We start from the raw sequence: 18,394 nt of genomic DNA on the forward strand, positions 1-18,394 counted from the left end.
ATTCTTGTCAGAAAAAACTAATTATTTCGACCATGACGTCATATTTTAAAGCAACAAAGAGTGAAACATCCAAGGAGGTGAATATTTCTTCCAGGCAGTCTGGATCAATGTTGTTGCAGCTCCTGACTGCTCCTGCAGGGGGCGAAACTAGAGCACAGAAATACTGGGAGTTTATTCACACTTTAATTTTATATTTATTTAAGACACAGAAATTGTAAAATGATATATGATATAATCAAGGTATTTTTCAGTCTGTAACATACCACATTTCTTTTTCTTAAATATCTGTAAAAGAAAGATTTTCACAGAACAGAAACTACAAACGCTGCAAAAGAACAAATTCATATTTATAAAAATACAGTCATTCTTTTCTGCTGTTTTGGTCTGCAATGTCTAAAGTAATATGATTAATGTTTCTATAATTTAGCTGGATATTATCTGAGAAAATCTGCAGAATTATTTAGTGTTTACTCGTTCAGTAATTTGTTCTTTTCCAACATTTGACCATAAAATCACAACATTTCACTGTATTTAAGGCAGCGTTCTTATTTTACAGATATTTGGGGAAAAAAATGTTTGTTGGCAATAATCACACTTAATATAAATGTTTTTATATGTTTGATTATAATGCATATATGATGATGAATATGTAGCAGAAAATTGTAAAAGAGAAGGTGTATTTTTCAAACATTTCGAAGCCCAAATGTCCTCCTGTTGTGGAAAGACCCAACTACAGTGGACCGTTTTGACATTTCATGCAAACAGGAAACATATTTGAATGACGGATCGAGAGCAGAAAGGTCAGAATATGTCTATGATCGGTGGTTTCAACAGTTTTAACCCTCCTGTTGTCCTCATTTACGGGAACCAAATAATATTGTTTCCTTGTCCGAAAAAAATCCAAAAATTCAATGAAAAATTTGCAAAACCTTCAGGAAGAAAGTTCAGACAGTTTCTTCAAAGTTTCCCTTAAAAAATATAATTAAAAAAAACAAATATGGCAAGAAAATCCTTGTAAAAATCTTCTAAAAAATCCTAAAAATATCTAAAGTGATTACATATATAGCAGTAAAACATCTGATATTTTCTTAAGAACATTCACAAAAAATCAACCAAAATCCAGCGAAATTCGCTGGATTTTGGTTGATTTTTTGTGAATGTTCTTAAGAAACATTTATTGAACATTTCTTTTTTAGTGTTCATAAATGTCCCAAAAATGATGAAAATGTGGACATCAGAAGTTTCACTGTGAAAATATCTTTTTTCCACATTTTCAAACGTTCAAACGGGTCAATTTGACCCGCAGGACGACACGAGGGTTAAAGAACCCATCCTAGACCCTCTGACAGAACCACCACCAGCCGTTATAAAGCACTTCATACATATTAATGTCACGTCAAAGACTACCACTTTCACACATGTAATTGTAGGAGTTTCCTGGATTTATCCCCATCCAGACGGACGTTTTTATGGAAGGTCAGTAGAAGTTTGGAACTTGAAGGGAACAGACGCCTCATATCCGTCATCATTTCTCTGTGTTGAGCGCATTGCTGGAAGATGTGAGGTGAACACATCCACTGTACAGTTAAGAAACATGAGAGAAAAGCTCAGTCATGAAGATCTTCACAAGTGTCTCCAGAGCCACATGGACTAAAACAAAACGACAGAATGTGCTTTTTGCTGTTTAAAACATGTCAGAATTCGTCTTGTCTTTCTGTGTTCTTCTTTAAAAGTGAGTCAGGATTCTAGTAGGTTTGTTAAATGAGTGACTTACATCTTTTAAAATGACTTTCTGAGCAGCGATGAGGACGAAATGCATCGGTATCAGAGAGGAAAGCTCAAATGTGGGTTTTTTCAGGTTAGCATTTGTAACCGGTGGCTTCTTTCTCTGCGTTGTGATGACCTCTGACACATATATCTCACTGAAGGCCATCTCCGTTTGTTCTTTACAGCAGACAAAAAAAACACACAAAATCATCCGTCTGATCGGTTTGAGCTCCTATAAAAATCAAACAACGCACACGTCAGAAACGGAAAGTCAACTCATAATTCCAGAAGATTAAAACACAAATCCCAGCTGCACAATCGCTTCCCTCTCTTTCTGAATACATGAACAAAAGGGGAGAGGTAAGGCGGGAAAATACATTTATAGGATGCCGTGTGGCGGACAAAAGTGCACGTAGAGATACAGGAGCCCCCAGCAAAGGTTCCACACAACAACTCTGAGGCAGACCACACTTTGTGTAATTACAACAAAAGAAGAATCAAATAAAAACATAGATGGTATATTCTACATCACTAACAGCACAATTAATAATAAAACCATCACTGCTCTACTGACCCTGTTACACATTGTCTGTGCTGTTAACAGTTTCTTTCTGTTTCTTTCTGTCAGAGTTACAGCAGACGGCTACGTGGAAGAACCAAGTCAGTGAATAGAAAGGCTGATATGTGTTACGTCTCTGTCTGTGGTCCCATCGCTCATGAAAAGCTCAACAAGCAGCAGGTCTGTTGTTGTTCAGGAGGCTCCCTCACAGCTTTGATTCAACGGCATTTCTTAGTGATCACAAACATTTCTGGACTCCAAAAATCACTTCTTAGTCATGTATGTTAGCTGTAGCTTTCATAGCAAAGCAGCTGCTGCATTGGTTTATCACTGGAAGAAATGCACACGACACTCTGACTGTAATCAGATTACTTTAAGAAACGGAACATTTTCAAACTGATATTATCTCAATGTGGCAGTTTTTGGAAATTATTTGAAAGAAAAAGGTAACTTGATGTTTCATTGTCATTTCGTACAGTAAATACTGTAAATAATAAATATTTAACTGTCATTTGTTGATCGATTTAATGTTATTTCATGGATTTTCACTGTTTTGATAAATTACAGTAAAATCAAAGAGAAAAACATAATTTACATGTGAACTGTAAAACAAACAAACAAACAAACAAACAAAAACAGACCAAATCAAAAATCTGTATTTTTACAAATGGTAACTTTTATATTATTATTATTTATATTTTTAACCACATTAACAGCACATCTTTCACAGAATTTTTTGCTGTATTTAAATCAGCAGCAAATGTTGGTATTTTATGAATGTTCATTTACCTTTTAGGATGTCAAAATATTCCATTTTTAAAATGATTTTGGAAAAAACAGCAGTGGTCCCAGGTAAAATAACAGCCACTTAAAGGGCTATAATCCTGATAATTAATGTATATTTAGTCGTGATCGTCAGGAGGGATTTTGGTGAAAGAAACGGAACTCAGTCAAAGTGGAAGAAAAAAATATACATAATATTTGTTTTACAGAAAAATAAAGAATAGATTTTTACAGCATTTCCTTCCTGGGACATTTTATCTTTAACGTGTTCTGTGTAACTTTTAAACTAATAATAAATACTTCAGTTCTAAATGTGTTTATGTAGTTAATAATACTGGAGGGTCTTTGTCTTAATATTTAAATTAGTCTGATTAATCTCCATAATTTATAACACTGTTGGGTCTAAACCTTCATATTTAAACATGTTAGGTCTATGATTAGTAATACTGTAGGGTCTTAACCTCACTATTTAAACTTGTTCATTTAATTTGTCAAACTGATCTTATTTGTCTTCAGGAAAGCGCTTTGCAACAACATCTGATTTTATTTTTCATGTGTTGTATGAATGAGGGTGACTTTACTAATAATCAGAAGAGCTCTCATGTGTCTGACATCAAAATAAATGAAGATATTGATGAATGACAGTACAAATACAGCAGAGAGCAGAGTATAAAATGCATAACAACAACAACAACAACAACAACAATAACGCTCACATAAAAGTAGGATGCATTCTTTAATGTATGGTTCGTCATGTTTTGGATTCCCAGTGTCAGATTACAACGATAAAAACAAACATTTAGAGATCTTTCACGGTGTTTTATTTTCCTAAACGCGGTTCTTCTCCAGCTCAACTCTCTGATGTCTGATTTTTTCACTTGAACCTAAACGCCTCTCCGTCAAACTTTTCGTTTCGTTCTTACTGAGAATCTTCTAACATGTGCTCTCCGGTCAATCCTCCGTGTGAAGGTAATGTTAGCAGCTTTTAAACACTTTAATGTTTGATATTTGATTATTTGTATATTAATTTTATTTGCTTAGAAAAGCAGCAGAAACTTGACGCTCTCTTGGAACTTTCTCTGGAGCTGGAAGGTTCAGTTGAAGAAGTTCAACGATCAACGTGTCCGCCATTTTATGTTTGTGCCGGAAACCGTCGAATAAATTCAGAAATAAATGATAGTAAAGTGTATAAATAACAATACAGTAAAGGTAACTGGTGGTCAGGACTAAATAGCTAACATGAATGATTAAATCAAAGCTTAACAATAAAACAGTAAAATATAAATAATTCATGACATTGTTGCTAAAAGTAAATATCTAAAAGTAGCTGAATAATCTGTTGGCTGCTTACGAAGATAAATATTTCATTCTGTCGTGAGTTAAAGTAATAAACAGCTGAAGTAAAAGACAACATAATAGTTTAGCAATAATTAACTTAAAAATACATGTAGAGAAGATAAATTAGTGGAATAAGCAGTTTTATATCTTTAAATATTGGAATAAATGATCAGTTAAAGGCAGTTTAATAAATGTTGGATTACATTCTACTTAAATATCAGTGAATTCAGTAAATAGGTTTGTGTTAAATTGTTAATACTTGTTAAACTAATGGATAAACAGTTGAAGTGGTTGGAGGGAAATGTGAAGAAAACACGTCTGAAACCTTCAAGTTCTGGCTGTAAGAGGTGATCATGGAAATTCAACACCATCTAAACAAAGAAATGCTGTAAAATGTAGGATGAGCTGCTAAAAAGTTCACTTTCTGATGGTTTAATTGACATTTTTATCTGCTGATATCCTCCTGAAGACTAACGACACAAACTGACAAGAAGCAACAACACAGAAAGTTTACAGAATGAATAAAAGTCACACAAAGAGGAACAGTTGAAGCGGATAAAACTTAGTGTTTTGATAGAACTCAAAAGCTTTTCTCGCCTCCTTTAACTCAGTCTCCTGTGAACGTTTCACCTCCAGTAGAATAACAGACCTGAGCTGTCAGAAATACTCTGTAATCAGGGTCATCAGCAGGATTTAAAACACATCCAGTGAAAGTAAACCCAAGGAAGAAATATCAGCTTCCAATAAGTCATAAAGTTCACTGCAGATCATTTATCAAGACTTTATGGAGCAGTTTGAAACTAAATCTATTTATTCATGAATAAACTGCATGTTTTCATCAATTATTTACTAATTAAACACCACAAAGCCCAAAGCTTTGAACCTCTTCTAACTGGCCTATAAAGCATTCATAAATTAATTCACTTCCTCTTCTACATTTTATACTGGACAGATATTTATAGATGTCAGTAAGTAAAGGTGTGCAGCAGAGAACCAGGTCCAGAAGAAGGAAACACTGTTGGGGTTCACCTGATAAACTGGGATCTGAAAGTATTTCCAGCACTTTGTGTGACAGTTTTCCAACATGAATGAAGAGTTTGACGTGTCAGAGATCAACTGCAGACGCTGTTTGAGCAACATTTGGATTTATTATCAGAGGTGAAATATAAGAGGGAAGAAGGAAAGAGGAAAAAACTTTTCAGTTTTCTCTCTGAGGACTTTTTTCAGAGTTCACGTCTGTGGACAAAGAACTGAAATGAAGACAAATCTGAACTTGTGTGTTCCTTTGACTTTTATTATTTCCTGAGCTCTCAGTCAGTGTTGCTGGTTTTCCTCTCAGACTGAAGTCCTCAAGATGAGTGTTTATGAGGAGGAGGAGTTTCCAGACTCCAGCTGTCTGTCCATGAAGAGTGACTGGTCCAAAGGAGATCCTCCATGGTTCAGTAAAGAACCTGAACCCTCAGACACAAAGTAAGAAAACTGCCTCTAACTTATTAATGTGTCTCCTTTATAATTACATCTATCAGTTATATATTGTTGATTTTAGTCAGTAGATTAAAATGAACTTTGAAAAGGTTTTTGTGACACAAATAGAAATCATTTGTCCTGTTTTCATCTCAGAATAGATCAGTGATTAATGAGAGAACAAACATGTGTTTCAGCAGACAGAGAGAAGAATCTGCAGCCTCCAGCTGTCTGTCCATGAAGAGTGACCGGTCCAAAGGAGAACCTGAAAACTTCAGTAAAGAACCTGAACCCTCAGACACAAAGTAAGAAAGTGTTTCTGCTGTAAACTGACCTGATGGAAGATGAAGGTTTTAGGATGAAGGAAGATGTTCTGCTGAAACAGTCACACAGTGGTCAGAATGCAGAACTCTTTCAGACTGAGATGGATCCTGGTCTGGGTTTTAGAAGCAGAAGTTCTGATGGTGTTTCTGTGGTAAAACACCTGAAAACCTGGATTTCACTATTTACACCCAATATTCAAACATCTTCAGCCCAATGTTGAAGCCACTGTAAAGATTTTCAGAGTGAAAGAATGTTCTCCAGATGTGTAGTTGATGTTGTGGTTGGTCTTCTTTGGTTCCTGGTTCTAATGATCCAGATGTTTGAAATGAAAGCTGAACGCTGTGAGTCTGAGGCTGCTGCTCTGTCACAGTTTTTACATGATTTCTACTCTGAGTTGAAAGTGAACTGAGCCGAGCTGAGCTGATCAAAGTGAGTGTAAAGCAGTGAAGAACAGAAGCAGCTGTCTGTGATGGAAGGCTGTTACTGTGAAGCTGCTGCACAAAGTGTTGAGTTTGTATTAACAGCAAACTGCAGGCAGATCAGTCAGAGTTTAATCAGACAGCTGATGGGAAAAGAATTGACTGGAGTTAATAATAAAAGGAAACAGCTTTTTATTAACAGATGAACTCAGACAGAACAGCAGCCTCACTTTTACTGTTCTCTTCTGCACTGTGGTGTCAGATGTGGATGTTTTTCTCCAGATGATCTGAGTGATGAATAAATGTGTTGACAGAGTGATGAAGAGGAGGAGAGTTTGTGTGGAGGAGCAGCCGTCCTGCTGTGCTCGGTGTCAGGACGTCCTGAAGGATCCGGTCTCTAGCAGCTGTGGACACTGGTTCTGCAGACAGTGCATCAGCTCATACTGGGACCAGTCTGCTCCATCAGGACACTCCTCCTGTCCCCAGTGTGGAAAAAGATCCAGAACCAGAGGTGGACTGCAGACAGCCAGTCAGAGCAGCTGTGGACAAAGTAAGACTGAACATCTGCTGGTGGACTGATGTGTGGAAACTGAGCTTGTTGTTGTGTTGTCCAGACATGAAAGATGTTTGTGTTTGTTGATTCTGATTGTTTGTCTGGTCTGTGAGCAGGTGTTGGTCTGCAGGAGGTTCTGCAGGAACATAAGATGAGTCTGAGGAGGAGATGTGAACATGTGACTGAAGGAAGTGATGAAACAGGAGGTGGAACCCTCCTGAACAGGATCTACACTGAGCTCTACATCACAGAGGGACACAGTGGAGAGGCTGATGTCCAACATGAGGTGAAGCAGCTGGAGACAGATTCCAAGAAGAGCCTCCATGACACTCCCCTCAGGTGCCAGGACATCTTCAAAGCCTTACCTGAGCAGCAGAGAGCCATCAGAGTGGTCCTGACCAACGGCGTGGCTGGCATCGGAAAAACCTTCTCAGTGCGGAAGTTCACTCTGGACTGGGCAGAGGGCGGAGAAAACCAAGGCGTCAGTGTGGTGGTGGTGCTTCCGTTCAGGGAGCTGAACTTGATCAGAGATGAGCAGCACAGTCTTCTCACGCTGCTCCATGTTTTCCATCCAACGTTACAGAAGGTGACGGCAGAGCAGCTGGCTGTCTGTAAACTTTTGTTCATCTTTGACGGTCTGGATGAAAGCAGACTTTCACTGGATTTCTCCAACAGGGAGGTTGTGTCTGACGTCAGCCAGAAGTCGTCGCTGGACGTTCTGCTGGTGAACCTCATGGAGGGGAATCTGCTTCCCTCGGCTCTGGTCTGGATCACTTCCCGCCCAGCGGCAGCCAATCAGATTCCTCCTAAACGTGTGGACAGGTTAACAGAAGTACGAGGCTTCACCGACGGCCAGAAGGAGGAGTACTTCAGGAGGAGGTTCAGTGATGAAGAGCGCTCCAGCACAATCATCTCCCACATGAAGACATCCAGGAACCTCCACATCATGTGTCGACTCCCAGTGTTCTGCTGGATCACTGCTACAGTTCTGGAGCACATGTTGAGCACAGAGCAGAGAGGAGAGCTGCCCAAGACCATGACTGACATGTTCTCACACTTCCTGCTGGTTCAGACACACAGGAAGAAGAACAAGTACCATGAGGGACATGAGACGAGTCCACAGGAGCTGACGAAAGCTGACAAGAAAGTTCTTCTGAAGCTGGGGAGGCTGGCCTTCGAACATCTGGAGAAAGGAAACATCATGTTCTACCAAGAAGACCTGGAGCAGTGTGGTCTGGATGTGACAGAGGCCTCGGTGTTCTCAGGAGTTTGTACCCAGATCTTCAGAAGAGAGTGTGTGATGTTCCAGAAACCAGTCTACTGCTTTGTTCATCTGAGCATTCAGGAGTTTCTGGCTGCAGTCTACATGTTCCACTGTTACACCAACAGGAACACTGAGGTGCTGGAGAAGTTCCTGGGAGAAGACTGGAAAGACAAGAAGAGACACACTCTGAGTATGTTCCTGGACAGAATCATGGAGAAATCCCTCAGAAGTAAAAATGGTCACCTGGACCTGTTTGTTCGTTTCCTTCATGGCCTCTGTCTGGAGTCCAACCAGAGACTCTTAAGAGGTCTGCTGGGTCAGACAAAGATCCGTTCAGAAACGATCCAGACAATCATCAAAAACCTGAAGAAGAAGAACAGTGATGAAATGTCTCCAGACAGAAGCATCAACATCTTCCACTGTCTGATGGAGATGAAGGATCTCTCAGTTCATCAGGAGATCCAAGAGTTCCTGCAGTCAGAGAACAGATCAGAGAAGGAACTCTCTGAGATCCACTGCTCAGCTCTGGCCTACATGCTGCAGATGTCAGAGGAGGTTCTGGATGAGTTTGACCTGAAGAAGTACAGAACATCAGAGGAGGGAAAACTGAGACTGATTCCAGCTGTGAGGAACTGCAGAAAGGCTGGGTGAGTCCAGATGTGATGAACATCAGTCAGTGTAGATCAGTAGTTCAGTTCTTCAGATGTTCTCACCAGAACATCTCATTCTTCTTAATGTTCCACTTGTTTATTTCAAACATCACATGTCAGCTGTGTTTAGTCTCAGATGTTCTTCAGCTGCTTCAAACGCTGTGAAAATGTAGATTTTTCATTTTCTTTGTTTGAAGCTGATAAATGAATGAAGACAGTTTTTCTCTTTAATTCTAATAATTGTTCCATCAGACAGTTTTTTCTTCTGAGGTTCTTCCTTTGGCTGATGGAGGAAACATGCAGATCTGCTGAAACTCATGAAGAACTGTAGAGGTTCTTTATGTGGAAGCATTTTACAGTTTTCAGTGAAGCAGTGAAGTTATTTTCACATCAGGAGGTTCTGAAATCTTTTCTAATCAGACAAACAGCTTTGACCTGATTTCTCTCTTTAGAGTTTAAAATAAGATCTGTATAATTTAAAACAACATTTTTTAAGTCTGGAAGAATGAATTTGATGAATTTATTGCTGTCACTGTTAAGAATGGATTTCTATTGAGTTCTTTGTTTTTATTTAATCATTGTTCCTGCTTTTCTTTGCTGACTCTTTATTTCTTCTTTTTGAGTGTCATGTGTCCGTGGAGTTTTTCTGCCTTTAAAGGACTTAGAAGTTTTTCTGAAATGTTCTGGATAGAAAAATGAATGTGATGATTTAAAGTGAGTTTCTAAGTTGAGCTGAAGCAGCTGCTGTGGCCACATGTGACAATGATGAGATGATGTTGATGCTGGAACAGTGATTTGGTTTCTCAGGTGGAGAATAATCCTGAGATCAGTGAAGTGATTGAGTCACTTGTCCAACAGTTTCTATCTAAAGCTTGTTAACGTGGACATGAGGCTCCATAAACTACTGATCATACAAAGACTGACGCTGCAAAGTGTGTTGAACTGAGTCATGGAGCATTTTACTGATCTGAACTCAGCTGTTGGTTTTAGTGTTTGATATCTTTATTGAAATTTTAACAATATAAAAAAGAACTAAAAAATATCAATTAAAAAGCCCACCCCCATAAAACAAACTGACCAATCCCTACTGTCACTTACAGAAAAGAAAACACTGTTTAAAACACGAAACATTCAGACCATCAGGAAACAAATCAACCACACTACTGAGCCTTCAGCTTTTGATTTTAAAGAGAGAAGTCGTGTTCCAGAGTCCAGATTTGACGTCTTTCCTGATGTTCAGTTCCTCAGAGAGAAACTCTGGTGTTTTCTGTCTTGTTGCTGCAGAGAAGAGTCGTATCAGGAAATGTTCAGAGGTGTGAATATATCAGAGCAGAATGCTAGAAGTCAGACTGTTTCCAGAGATCTGATTGACACAAAGCTCAGAGTTGTGTTTTTAATGCTACAAACTCTGATAACATGTTTGTGAGACTTTATGGTGGAAATAATTCAACTTTACTGGTTTGTTCTTTGTGTTTGTGCTGAACAAGTTTTTCAGAATCTCACTAAAGAACGTTGAGGACAAAAGTTGACTCAGTCATCACATCAGAATATTTCCTGATGTTCATATTAATGATGTTCAGGTGTGATGTTGTCCAGTGATCAGTTTGATTTGTGTAGCGTTTGACAGCAGACTGTAAATGTTGAGTGATGGAGGTGAAGCTGACAGCAGCAGGTCCACAGCAGAGACATCATCATCTTTAACTGGAAATGTTCACTGAGCTCAACTCAGTCACAATATCCTGAGTCCAGTAAAAACAGGACAGAAAATGTTATCAGCAGGAAATATCAAGTGTCCTCTCTCATAACAACATGTTTTGTCATTTATGTCTCATTACAGACTTTCTGGCTGTAGACTCTTAGAGAGTCACTTTGAAGTCGTGGCCTCAGCTCTGAAGTCCAACCCCTCCCATCTGGAACATCTGGACCTGAGTGAGAACAACCTGAAGGATTCAAGAGTGAAACATCTTTGTGAAGGACTGCAGAGTCCAAACTGTAAACTGAAGACTCTCAGGTCAGTTCACTCACTGTTGGTGGAATTTATTCAGTTCAGATTTTTGACTGTAGTTTTAAGTTTTGTTTTATGAATGTTGAGGATTTTTCTGCAACAGTCTGAAGACATTTTATTTTCTGGAGCGTCTGTGAATGAATCCTCTGATCAGCTGACTGCAGAGTTCCAAGATGGAGGACAGAATCCACAGTCCTGCTGTGTGTCTGAATGTGAAGCTGATGTGAAAGTGATGTGAGGCTTCAGCAGTGACTTCCACAGATCCAGTCAGTATGTTTGTGTTTCCACAGTGTTTGTGCTGAGCTGCAGTGGAGCCTCAGGAAGTCAAAGAGGAGTTCAGTTGTCAACAGTCTGGAACCTGATTAGTGTCAGTCAGAAGCTGAAGCTTGATGTTAGTGTGAGCTGATGAAGTGATTCCTTCCAGTGGAGTTGTGTTAGGAAGAGAGCAGTGGACAGTCAGTGTGGACAGCAGGAATCAGAATCCCTCTGTAATGTACAGATGACATGAGACTGTTGATGGAAGACACACTGGAAGATTTGAATGAGACAAAGCTATGAAGCTGATTTCCAGAGAAGAAGAAGGTGATGGAATAAATGAAAGAATGAAGAGATTTGATGTTGATCCTGTAATGAGAGAGTGGACTGAGGTCAGCAGATGTTACTGATGTGTGGACATGAATAGGTGGATGAATGTTGAGCTGACATGTGGATGATGTGTGTAGAAGGCTGACATGATGATCCACAATAAGAGAAGGACAAAGTCACTGTGCTGCTTTTAGAGAAAAGCTGATTGATGAGGACAAAGTAATGTTGATCTGCACATTGAGAACCTGAACACATCTGATGGATCATCAATGATTTGATCTCCATCTTTCATTCTTTATTCAGATTGGAGGACTGCAGGTTGTCAGAGATCAGCTGTGATTCTCTGATCTCAGCTCTGAAGTCCAACCCCTCCCATCTGGAACATCTGGACCTGAGCTGGAACAACCTGCAGGATTCATCAGTGAAACATCTGAGTGGTTTTCTGGAGAGTCCAGACTGCATCCTGAAGACTCTGAGGTCAGACATCATGTTTTCAGTGATTCAAAGTTCTCATCTTTGGGTGAATGTTACTTTTTTCACATCAGTTTTAATGACTGATGTGAATCATCCAAACAGTTTCTCTTTTATTTAAATTTATTATTATTCCCTCCAGAAACATCCATAACACAGGAGAGCAGAGATACATAAATACATTGAACACAAAATAAAAATGAGAATAACGTAGAATTATATGAACAATTTAAAAGTACTTTTAAATATTAGAGAACATGAAAAGTTAGGAGATAATTTAATAAATGAAAGAGAGCCGAACGAAAAAAAAATCAATATTATAAATAATATGATGTCAAGCATGTCTGGAAGGAAACAGTTTTCTCTCTACCTAAATTCCATCTCCGTCCCACCAGTTGAACATCCTGCACTGTCAGCTAGGTTTTGGTTCATGGATATGTCAAGTATCATTGAAGTTTGATTCGCTGGTGTTTCTGCACAGGTGTCTATATTCCCATTTATTTTGTTTCTGAGTTTCTTATAAGAGGCAGTTTCTGCCAAGACAGTGATCCATTCAGAATAAGCAGGGCTGCAGTCCACCCTCCAATGCCTCAGTATGACCCTCTGAGCTGTAGTAAGGTCAACCTTTATCCTCTGAGCTTTCTTCCCGTCCATCCTTTGGTTTCCTTTCAGGCTGTTCAGGAGGTAAAGAGCAGGAGTAAAATCAGCCCCTGTACCCACACTGCTACTGATCTTCACCATGACCCTCTGCCAGTAGGTAGCTAGGCTCAGACAGACATAGAACATGTGAACAAGATCACCTCTGTCTGTATGGCATCACCAGCAGAGGTCTGACCGTCCCATTCCTGTCCTTTACATTCTCACCAGTGTCCAATACAATCTGTTAAATATTTTAAATTGAATTAGTTTAGAGCTGGCATCTCTCATTGGTTTCAGCAAATGTTTCAGTGAGTTCTTCCACTCTTCATGTCACGAACTGAGCTGGTTGGACCCGAGCAGAGAGCCACACTACCAAGGCTGGTTGGAATGAAAGTTTTTTTTTGCTGGGGGTGAAATGGTGGCTCGGTGGGGGAAAACCAGGGTGCAGGAGCGGGGGGTTCCAGGCAGGGACAGAAGGGGTCCAAGTAGGAGTGGGGATCCAGGCAGGAGTGGGGGTCCAGGCAGGGGAAACCGGTGATGACTGGTCTGGGGAGAGCCGGAGGGGAAGGAGAATGGCAGGGATCCCGGACAGCTGAACTGTGTGGAGGCAGGAAAAAACAACGTAAGAAAACAAGGCAGGAACTCAAAACAGATCTTGTGAGAGGCAAGAGAGCGAACTGAACTGCATGGTTCTTGTTCAACAATCTGGCAGGGAGTGGAAGGATGAGCCGGTTCTTATTGCAGGGGTGATTAATCAGCGTGATGTCTCTCAGCTGTCCGGGAGCCGTGGAGGTGGTTGATTGCCTGAGTGGAGTCAGCTGAGAAGCAAGACTCCACTCAGGCACCGAGCTGCAGGGGGAGAGACAGGGCAGAGGAGTGGATGGGAGACAGCGAGACAGACAGGGCAGGGGAACAGGAGAGGGAGGAAGAACCAGATGGGAAAAGGGTATTGGGGAGGTCAGGTGGGAAGGACGGGGGTGAGAAGGGAGCCGTGACACTTCATCCTCGTATGTTTCTTTAAATCCCTTTCCCATACAGCTTTTAGACCTCTGGTAGCACCACTAAATTGATCAATAGGAAATGTGTAAATTTGTCTTTCCGGGTGTGGACGACTTCTCAACAATTTAAATTTAGAGCATGAAGAGCATTGTCTAGAGAACCTATTCCCTGTTGAGGTTTTCTTAGATAGACAGTCTCTAAGCTGCAGGAATCTCCAGAAGTCTCTCCTCTGATGTTGTAGAGCTCTCTCAGTTCATCCAATGTTCTCAGGGTGTTGTTCTAGTAGAGACATCCAAGAAACTGGATCCCCCCAACATGCCAGTCTTTCCAAAAGAACACCTTTGCTCCTATTTTTAAACTTGGATTATTCCATATTGAAGCTGATTGAATCAGGAAGGGAGATGAGCCTTCCTTCTGATGTATATGATGCCTAGTTTCTCTTTTTAAATGTAGCAGGGAGTCATAAAGTCCAGACTGAGTCCAGAGTCAAAGCTAAAGTGTCCTTAAAGTTCTCTGTGCTGAGCTGATAGAAGTCAGTGAGTAGAAAAATCTCCTCACCTGTCAGCACCTGTTGTGTGTCTCATCACTGCAACACTTTAAGTGGAAGCTCACCAGTGGCACAAACTCTCTCCTTCATCCTTTCCAGCATTTGGAGCTGTGAGATGACTGAAGTAAAGACAGTGGCTTTATCTGCTCAACTTCTACTCCAGGATTGAGTCAGTCAGAATGAACGTGCTCCAAGAATGCTTTACCTGTTTCAGTGTCTACCAGTCCAAATACCACACAATCAATGTGAAGAATGGGACAGGGTCATTTCAAGGTTTCTATGGCAGCGTACAAGAGGCAGGATTAAATCTAAAACTGTGCAATTAAGAAAAGAAAGAGGTGGAATGGGCCTTCCCCGCCTCCAAGAATATTCCTACTCAGCCCAGCTGAGACGGTTCATTTGTTTCTATTCACCAACATACACGGCAGGATGGAAGGACTTAGAAGGTCCAAAAGTAAAAGGAATCCCAGTAATGGCCCTATTAGCAGACAGCAAACCACAGAAAGAAGTGATGGTTTCAGAGGAACCCTGTCAGACATTGTTTTGAAATCCTGGCAGGAAATTGTGAAAATCTGCAATTTAGGAGACTTGCCCAAAATGTGGAGGTGGTGTGCGTACAACTCTGAGTTTACACCTAATAAGTACGACAGCAGATTTAGGAATTGGACCTTAAAGTTGTAGCAAACTATTGTTCCTTTATCCATGATGATGGTACATTCCAAAGCTTTGAAGCACTACGGAATAAACAGGGATTACGGTCAGAGCACTTTTCCAGGTACTTGCAGGTCAGACATTACTTTAAGCAGAACTTAAAAGTGGAACCTGGAAGAGGAGCTACAGGGTTCCTACAGGTGTTTGTATCTTTACTCAAATCCAGATCATTCAACAGAATTGTATCTAAGCTCTATCATGGCATTTTACAGTTGAAAAAGACAAGACAGAATAGATGAAGAGGAAATGGGAAAGAGAAGGAAATGTTTCAATATCTAGTGAGAGCTGGGAGAGAACATGTCAGCTACAGCGGGTCTCAACAGGTTCAAATACATGGAGAGAGTTGTGCTGGAAAAAGGTGAGATTTTTTGTTCCACCTGTTCAGAAGCCACGTCTGGGTCGGTGTGCTACCTGTTGGAGACTCTGTGGAGCTAATGAAGCCAACCACTTTCATGTGTTCTGACTGCCAGATTATTAGACCTTACTGGGAACGGGTCCATGAACACATAAATAATCTGTTTGGAGAATATTCCTTTTCAATGTGAAGTCATGTATTTGGGCGACATTCTGTTTGACAACTGTGATGTTAATGACAAGAAATGACTTTGTATATTATTGGTAAGGAATCAGAAAAGCATGAGGAGAAAGTGGTTAAAAGTGGAACCACCCACTACTGAGGAATAGACTGACATTGTACACGAGGTTTACATGATGGAAAAGTTGACATTTTCCCTGAAAGTGCAGAAAGAGAAGTTCTCTAAGATGGACTGAGTATGTAAAAGCTATAAGGCATGATTTTACTTGAATCTACTCACAACAAGAAACAATCAGTTTTCTTTGTCTAAAATCTTTTTATTCATGATTTTTTCTCTCTCAAATGTTGTGAAGATGACTACAAATGTCTGGCTCCCCCGTTCTGTTGTTGTTCTGCATCAAAAAGAGTGATGTAAAGAATGAAAATATTGGAAAGACAACACAGTCTTTGTTGCTGTAAATACGACATGTTTGGAATCGTAATAATGTGCCTTTTCAATTCAAATATGAAGAGAATTTCAAAAAAAGAAATCCAGATTTCTGCAGCTCTGAAGGCAAAATGAAACTCTGAATGATTTCAATCAGGAACTTTGTCTCCTCAACTCACATCTTTTATTCTTTATTCAGATTGGCGTTCTGCAGTTTGTCAGAGATCAGCTGTGATTCTCTGGTCTCAGCTCTGAAGTCCAACCCCTCCCATCTGGAACATCTGAACCTGAGAGGAAACTTCCTGCAGCATTCATCAGTGGAACATCTGTTAGATCTTGTGAAGAGTCCAGACTGCAGCCTGAAGACTCTGGAGTAAGTAGAAGGTTCCATCAGTCTCTGCTGCTTTCTTCAGTTTTCTACTAAACACAGTCAGTATCAAAGCAAAGATCCAGTGTCTCCTGTAAACCTGCAGCTTCTCAGTGAAGCTGTGAGAGCAGAACGGTGACAGAAACACAGAGACAGCAGTCAGCCAATCAGAGGAGCCACAAGCTTGTTGTCATGGTGTGTTTGAGTGGATGTGAAGCCGACTGTTGTTGTGTTGATGTGTTGAGGAAATGACGCTGATTCCAGCTGACAGCCTTCCAGATGTGCAGAGACAGTGGTCCTCCTTCATCAAAGTGTCCATCAGATCTGATCTCTCTGTCTGTTGTCTCATTTCAACAGTGATCAGCTGATCAGTCTGATGTTTGTCACAGCTCTGAGATCAGTGAGACTGAAGCCTGTAAACCAGCGGCTCTTATTTCACAGCAGCATCTTTACATTCAGTCATTCTCTCAACATTTCCTCTCATTTTACACACATTTGATCACTTTGTTCAGTTACAGATCATTTGGAGTAAAATCAGGAGAAAAAAGTGTAAATTTTCACACAAACCATTAAAAAGAGGATAAAACTGTAAATCCTTTCAGTTGTACAATAATATACTTTTACAAATATCAGTGTTCTTTTACAAAGTTTTCCTCTAAAATCACACATTTGTACTGTGAAGAAATCTGTAAAAATATAAATATTTTACAGATATGTGCTGTTGTTTGAGGAGAAAATGATGTATTTTAAGGATTATGAAATGGTAAATAATTGAACTGTTTCTCTGATATCTGATAATTTTTAAATTACAGATAATTAGTAATAAAATCAGAGAAAATAATGAACTTCCATGTGAATGTAAAATGAAACAACAGACCAAAACTGTAAATAACATCAACATGAAAAATCTGCATTTCTACAAATATTAATTTGCTCTTTTACAATGTTTGACCATAAAATGACTGTTTATCTGAACTTAAATCTGCTAAAAATATCTTTATTTTAGACATTTCCTGTTTGATTCTCAGTATTTTTCCAGGTTTAGAAGCTTCCAGAAGCATTTGAACATATTTAGTGTTCCTTTGCTGCCAGACTCTGAGTGAGTTTTTCTAGAGCAGATGAGATGTTGATGGACACTCAGAGACTGTTGGTTTAAATGGAGCAGCAGTAAATCCATGAGTGAAGAGTTTTGCAGGAATGAAGCTTGATGACTGTCAGCAGTTTGTTTCCACTGTGGACTCATTGATCTCTGTTCTCTCTTCTTCTCTCTGCAGATGGTATCCACGGCACTGATCAGGACGGTGTTTGTGCTGAGAGGATGAAGTGTGTCCTGATGATCCAGAGGTTGAAGCAGCAGCAGCAGCTGGTGTGTAGAGACTCTGACTGGACCATGTTACTGGGAGGTGGACTGGGAACCAGTGTAAAGTGTGTTGTTGTCACTGTGTAGTTTAGTGTTGCAGCTCCACACTGAATGATGGAGAACTGCAGTTAATGTTGACATGATCCGTTGGAGGTTGATGTCAGGCTGCAGAGTGTGCAGTAAGTTTCAGGATGTTTGTGTCAGTGCAGGATTATATTTGCGTTGATTTTCTATTTCCAGCTGCAGTCAAAGTTGTTGAGCTTCTCTACCTGCAGCACATTGAGCTGATGAGAACAAAGTGTCCTGGAAACATGTCAGCTGAAGCCTTGGTGCCCAGAGAGAGTTTGTTTTTCTGTGTTTTGATCACATCATGTTGAGGTGACAAACTGAAGATGAATCCAGTTTAGTCCTCAAAGGTCCAGCAGCAGCTCTGATTGGACCAGAACCCGAGCGCTGATCCATCATGGCAGCAGCAGCAGCTCGTCCACGTGGCTCATTCTGCCTCAGTTCACCGAATGCTCCACGTCTGAGCCTCTTCAACTTCACTGATGTGTTTTAAGGTGTGAATATTGAGCTGATCTCCTGTAAAATCTGTAAAAAGATGTAAAAAGAAACATATTACAATCA

General features: G+C 40.0%; 2 protein-coding genes across 2 annotated transcripts in view; both read left to right on the forward strand.

The window, feature by feature from the left end:
- The first annotated feature begins 4,038 nt into the window (after positions 1–4,038).
- Positions 4,039–18,394, forward strand: part of LOC127535101 (NACHT, LRR and PYD domains-containing protein 12-like) — a 54,526-nt gene continuing 40,170 nt past the window's right edge. The window contains exons 1-7 of the mRNA XM_051952102.1: positions 4,039–4,078; positions 5,787–5,917; positions 6,109–6,216; positions 6,969–7,204; positions 7,324–9,118; positions 10,959–11,132; positions 12,015–12,188. Of these exons, the coding sequence (XP_051808062.1) occupies positions 5,802–5,917; positions 6,109–6,216; positions 6,969–7,204; positions 7,324–9,118; positions 10,959–11,132; positions 12,015–12,188 (2,603 nt within the window). The 5' untranslated portion in view covers positions 4,039–4,078; positions 5,787–5,801. The remainder of the gene's footprint in view (positions 4,079–5,786; positions 5,918–6,108; positions 6,217–6,968; positions 7,205–7,323; positions 9,119–10,958; positions 11,133–12,014; positions 12,189–18,394) is intronic.
- Positions 4,060–18,394, forward strand: part of LOC127535137 (NLR family CARD domain-containing protein 3-like) — a 76,161-nt gene continuing 61,826 nt past the window's right edge. Inside the window, exon 1 of the mRNA XM_051952199.1 lies at positions 4,060–4,078. The gene's annotated coding sequence lies outside the window, so the exon portion shown is untranslated. The remainder of the gene's footprint in view (positions 4,079–18,394) is intronic.

The sequence above is a fragment of the Acanthochromis polyacanthus genome, chromosome 8, assembly GCF_021347895.1.
Source record: "Acanthochromis polyacanthus isolate Apoly-LR-REF ecotype Palm Island chromosome 8, KAUST_Apoly_ChrSc, whole genome shotgun sequence".
In the NCBI taxonomy this organism is placed as follows: Eukaryota; Metazoa; Chordata; class Actinopteri; family Pomacentridae; genus Acanthochromis; species Acanthochromis polyacanthus.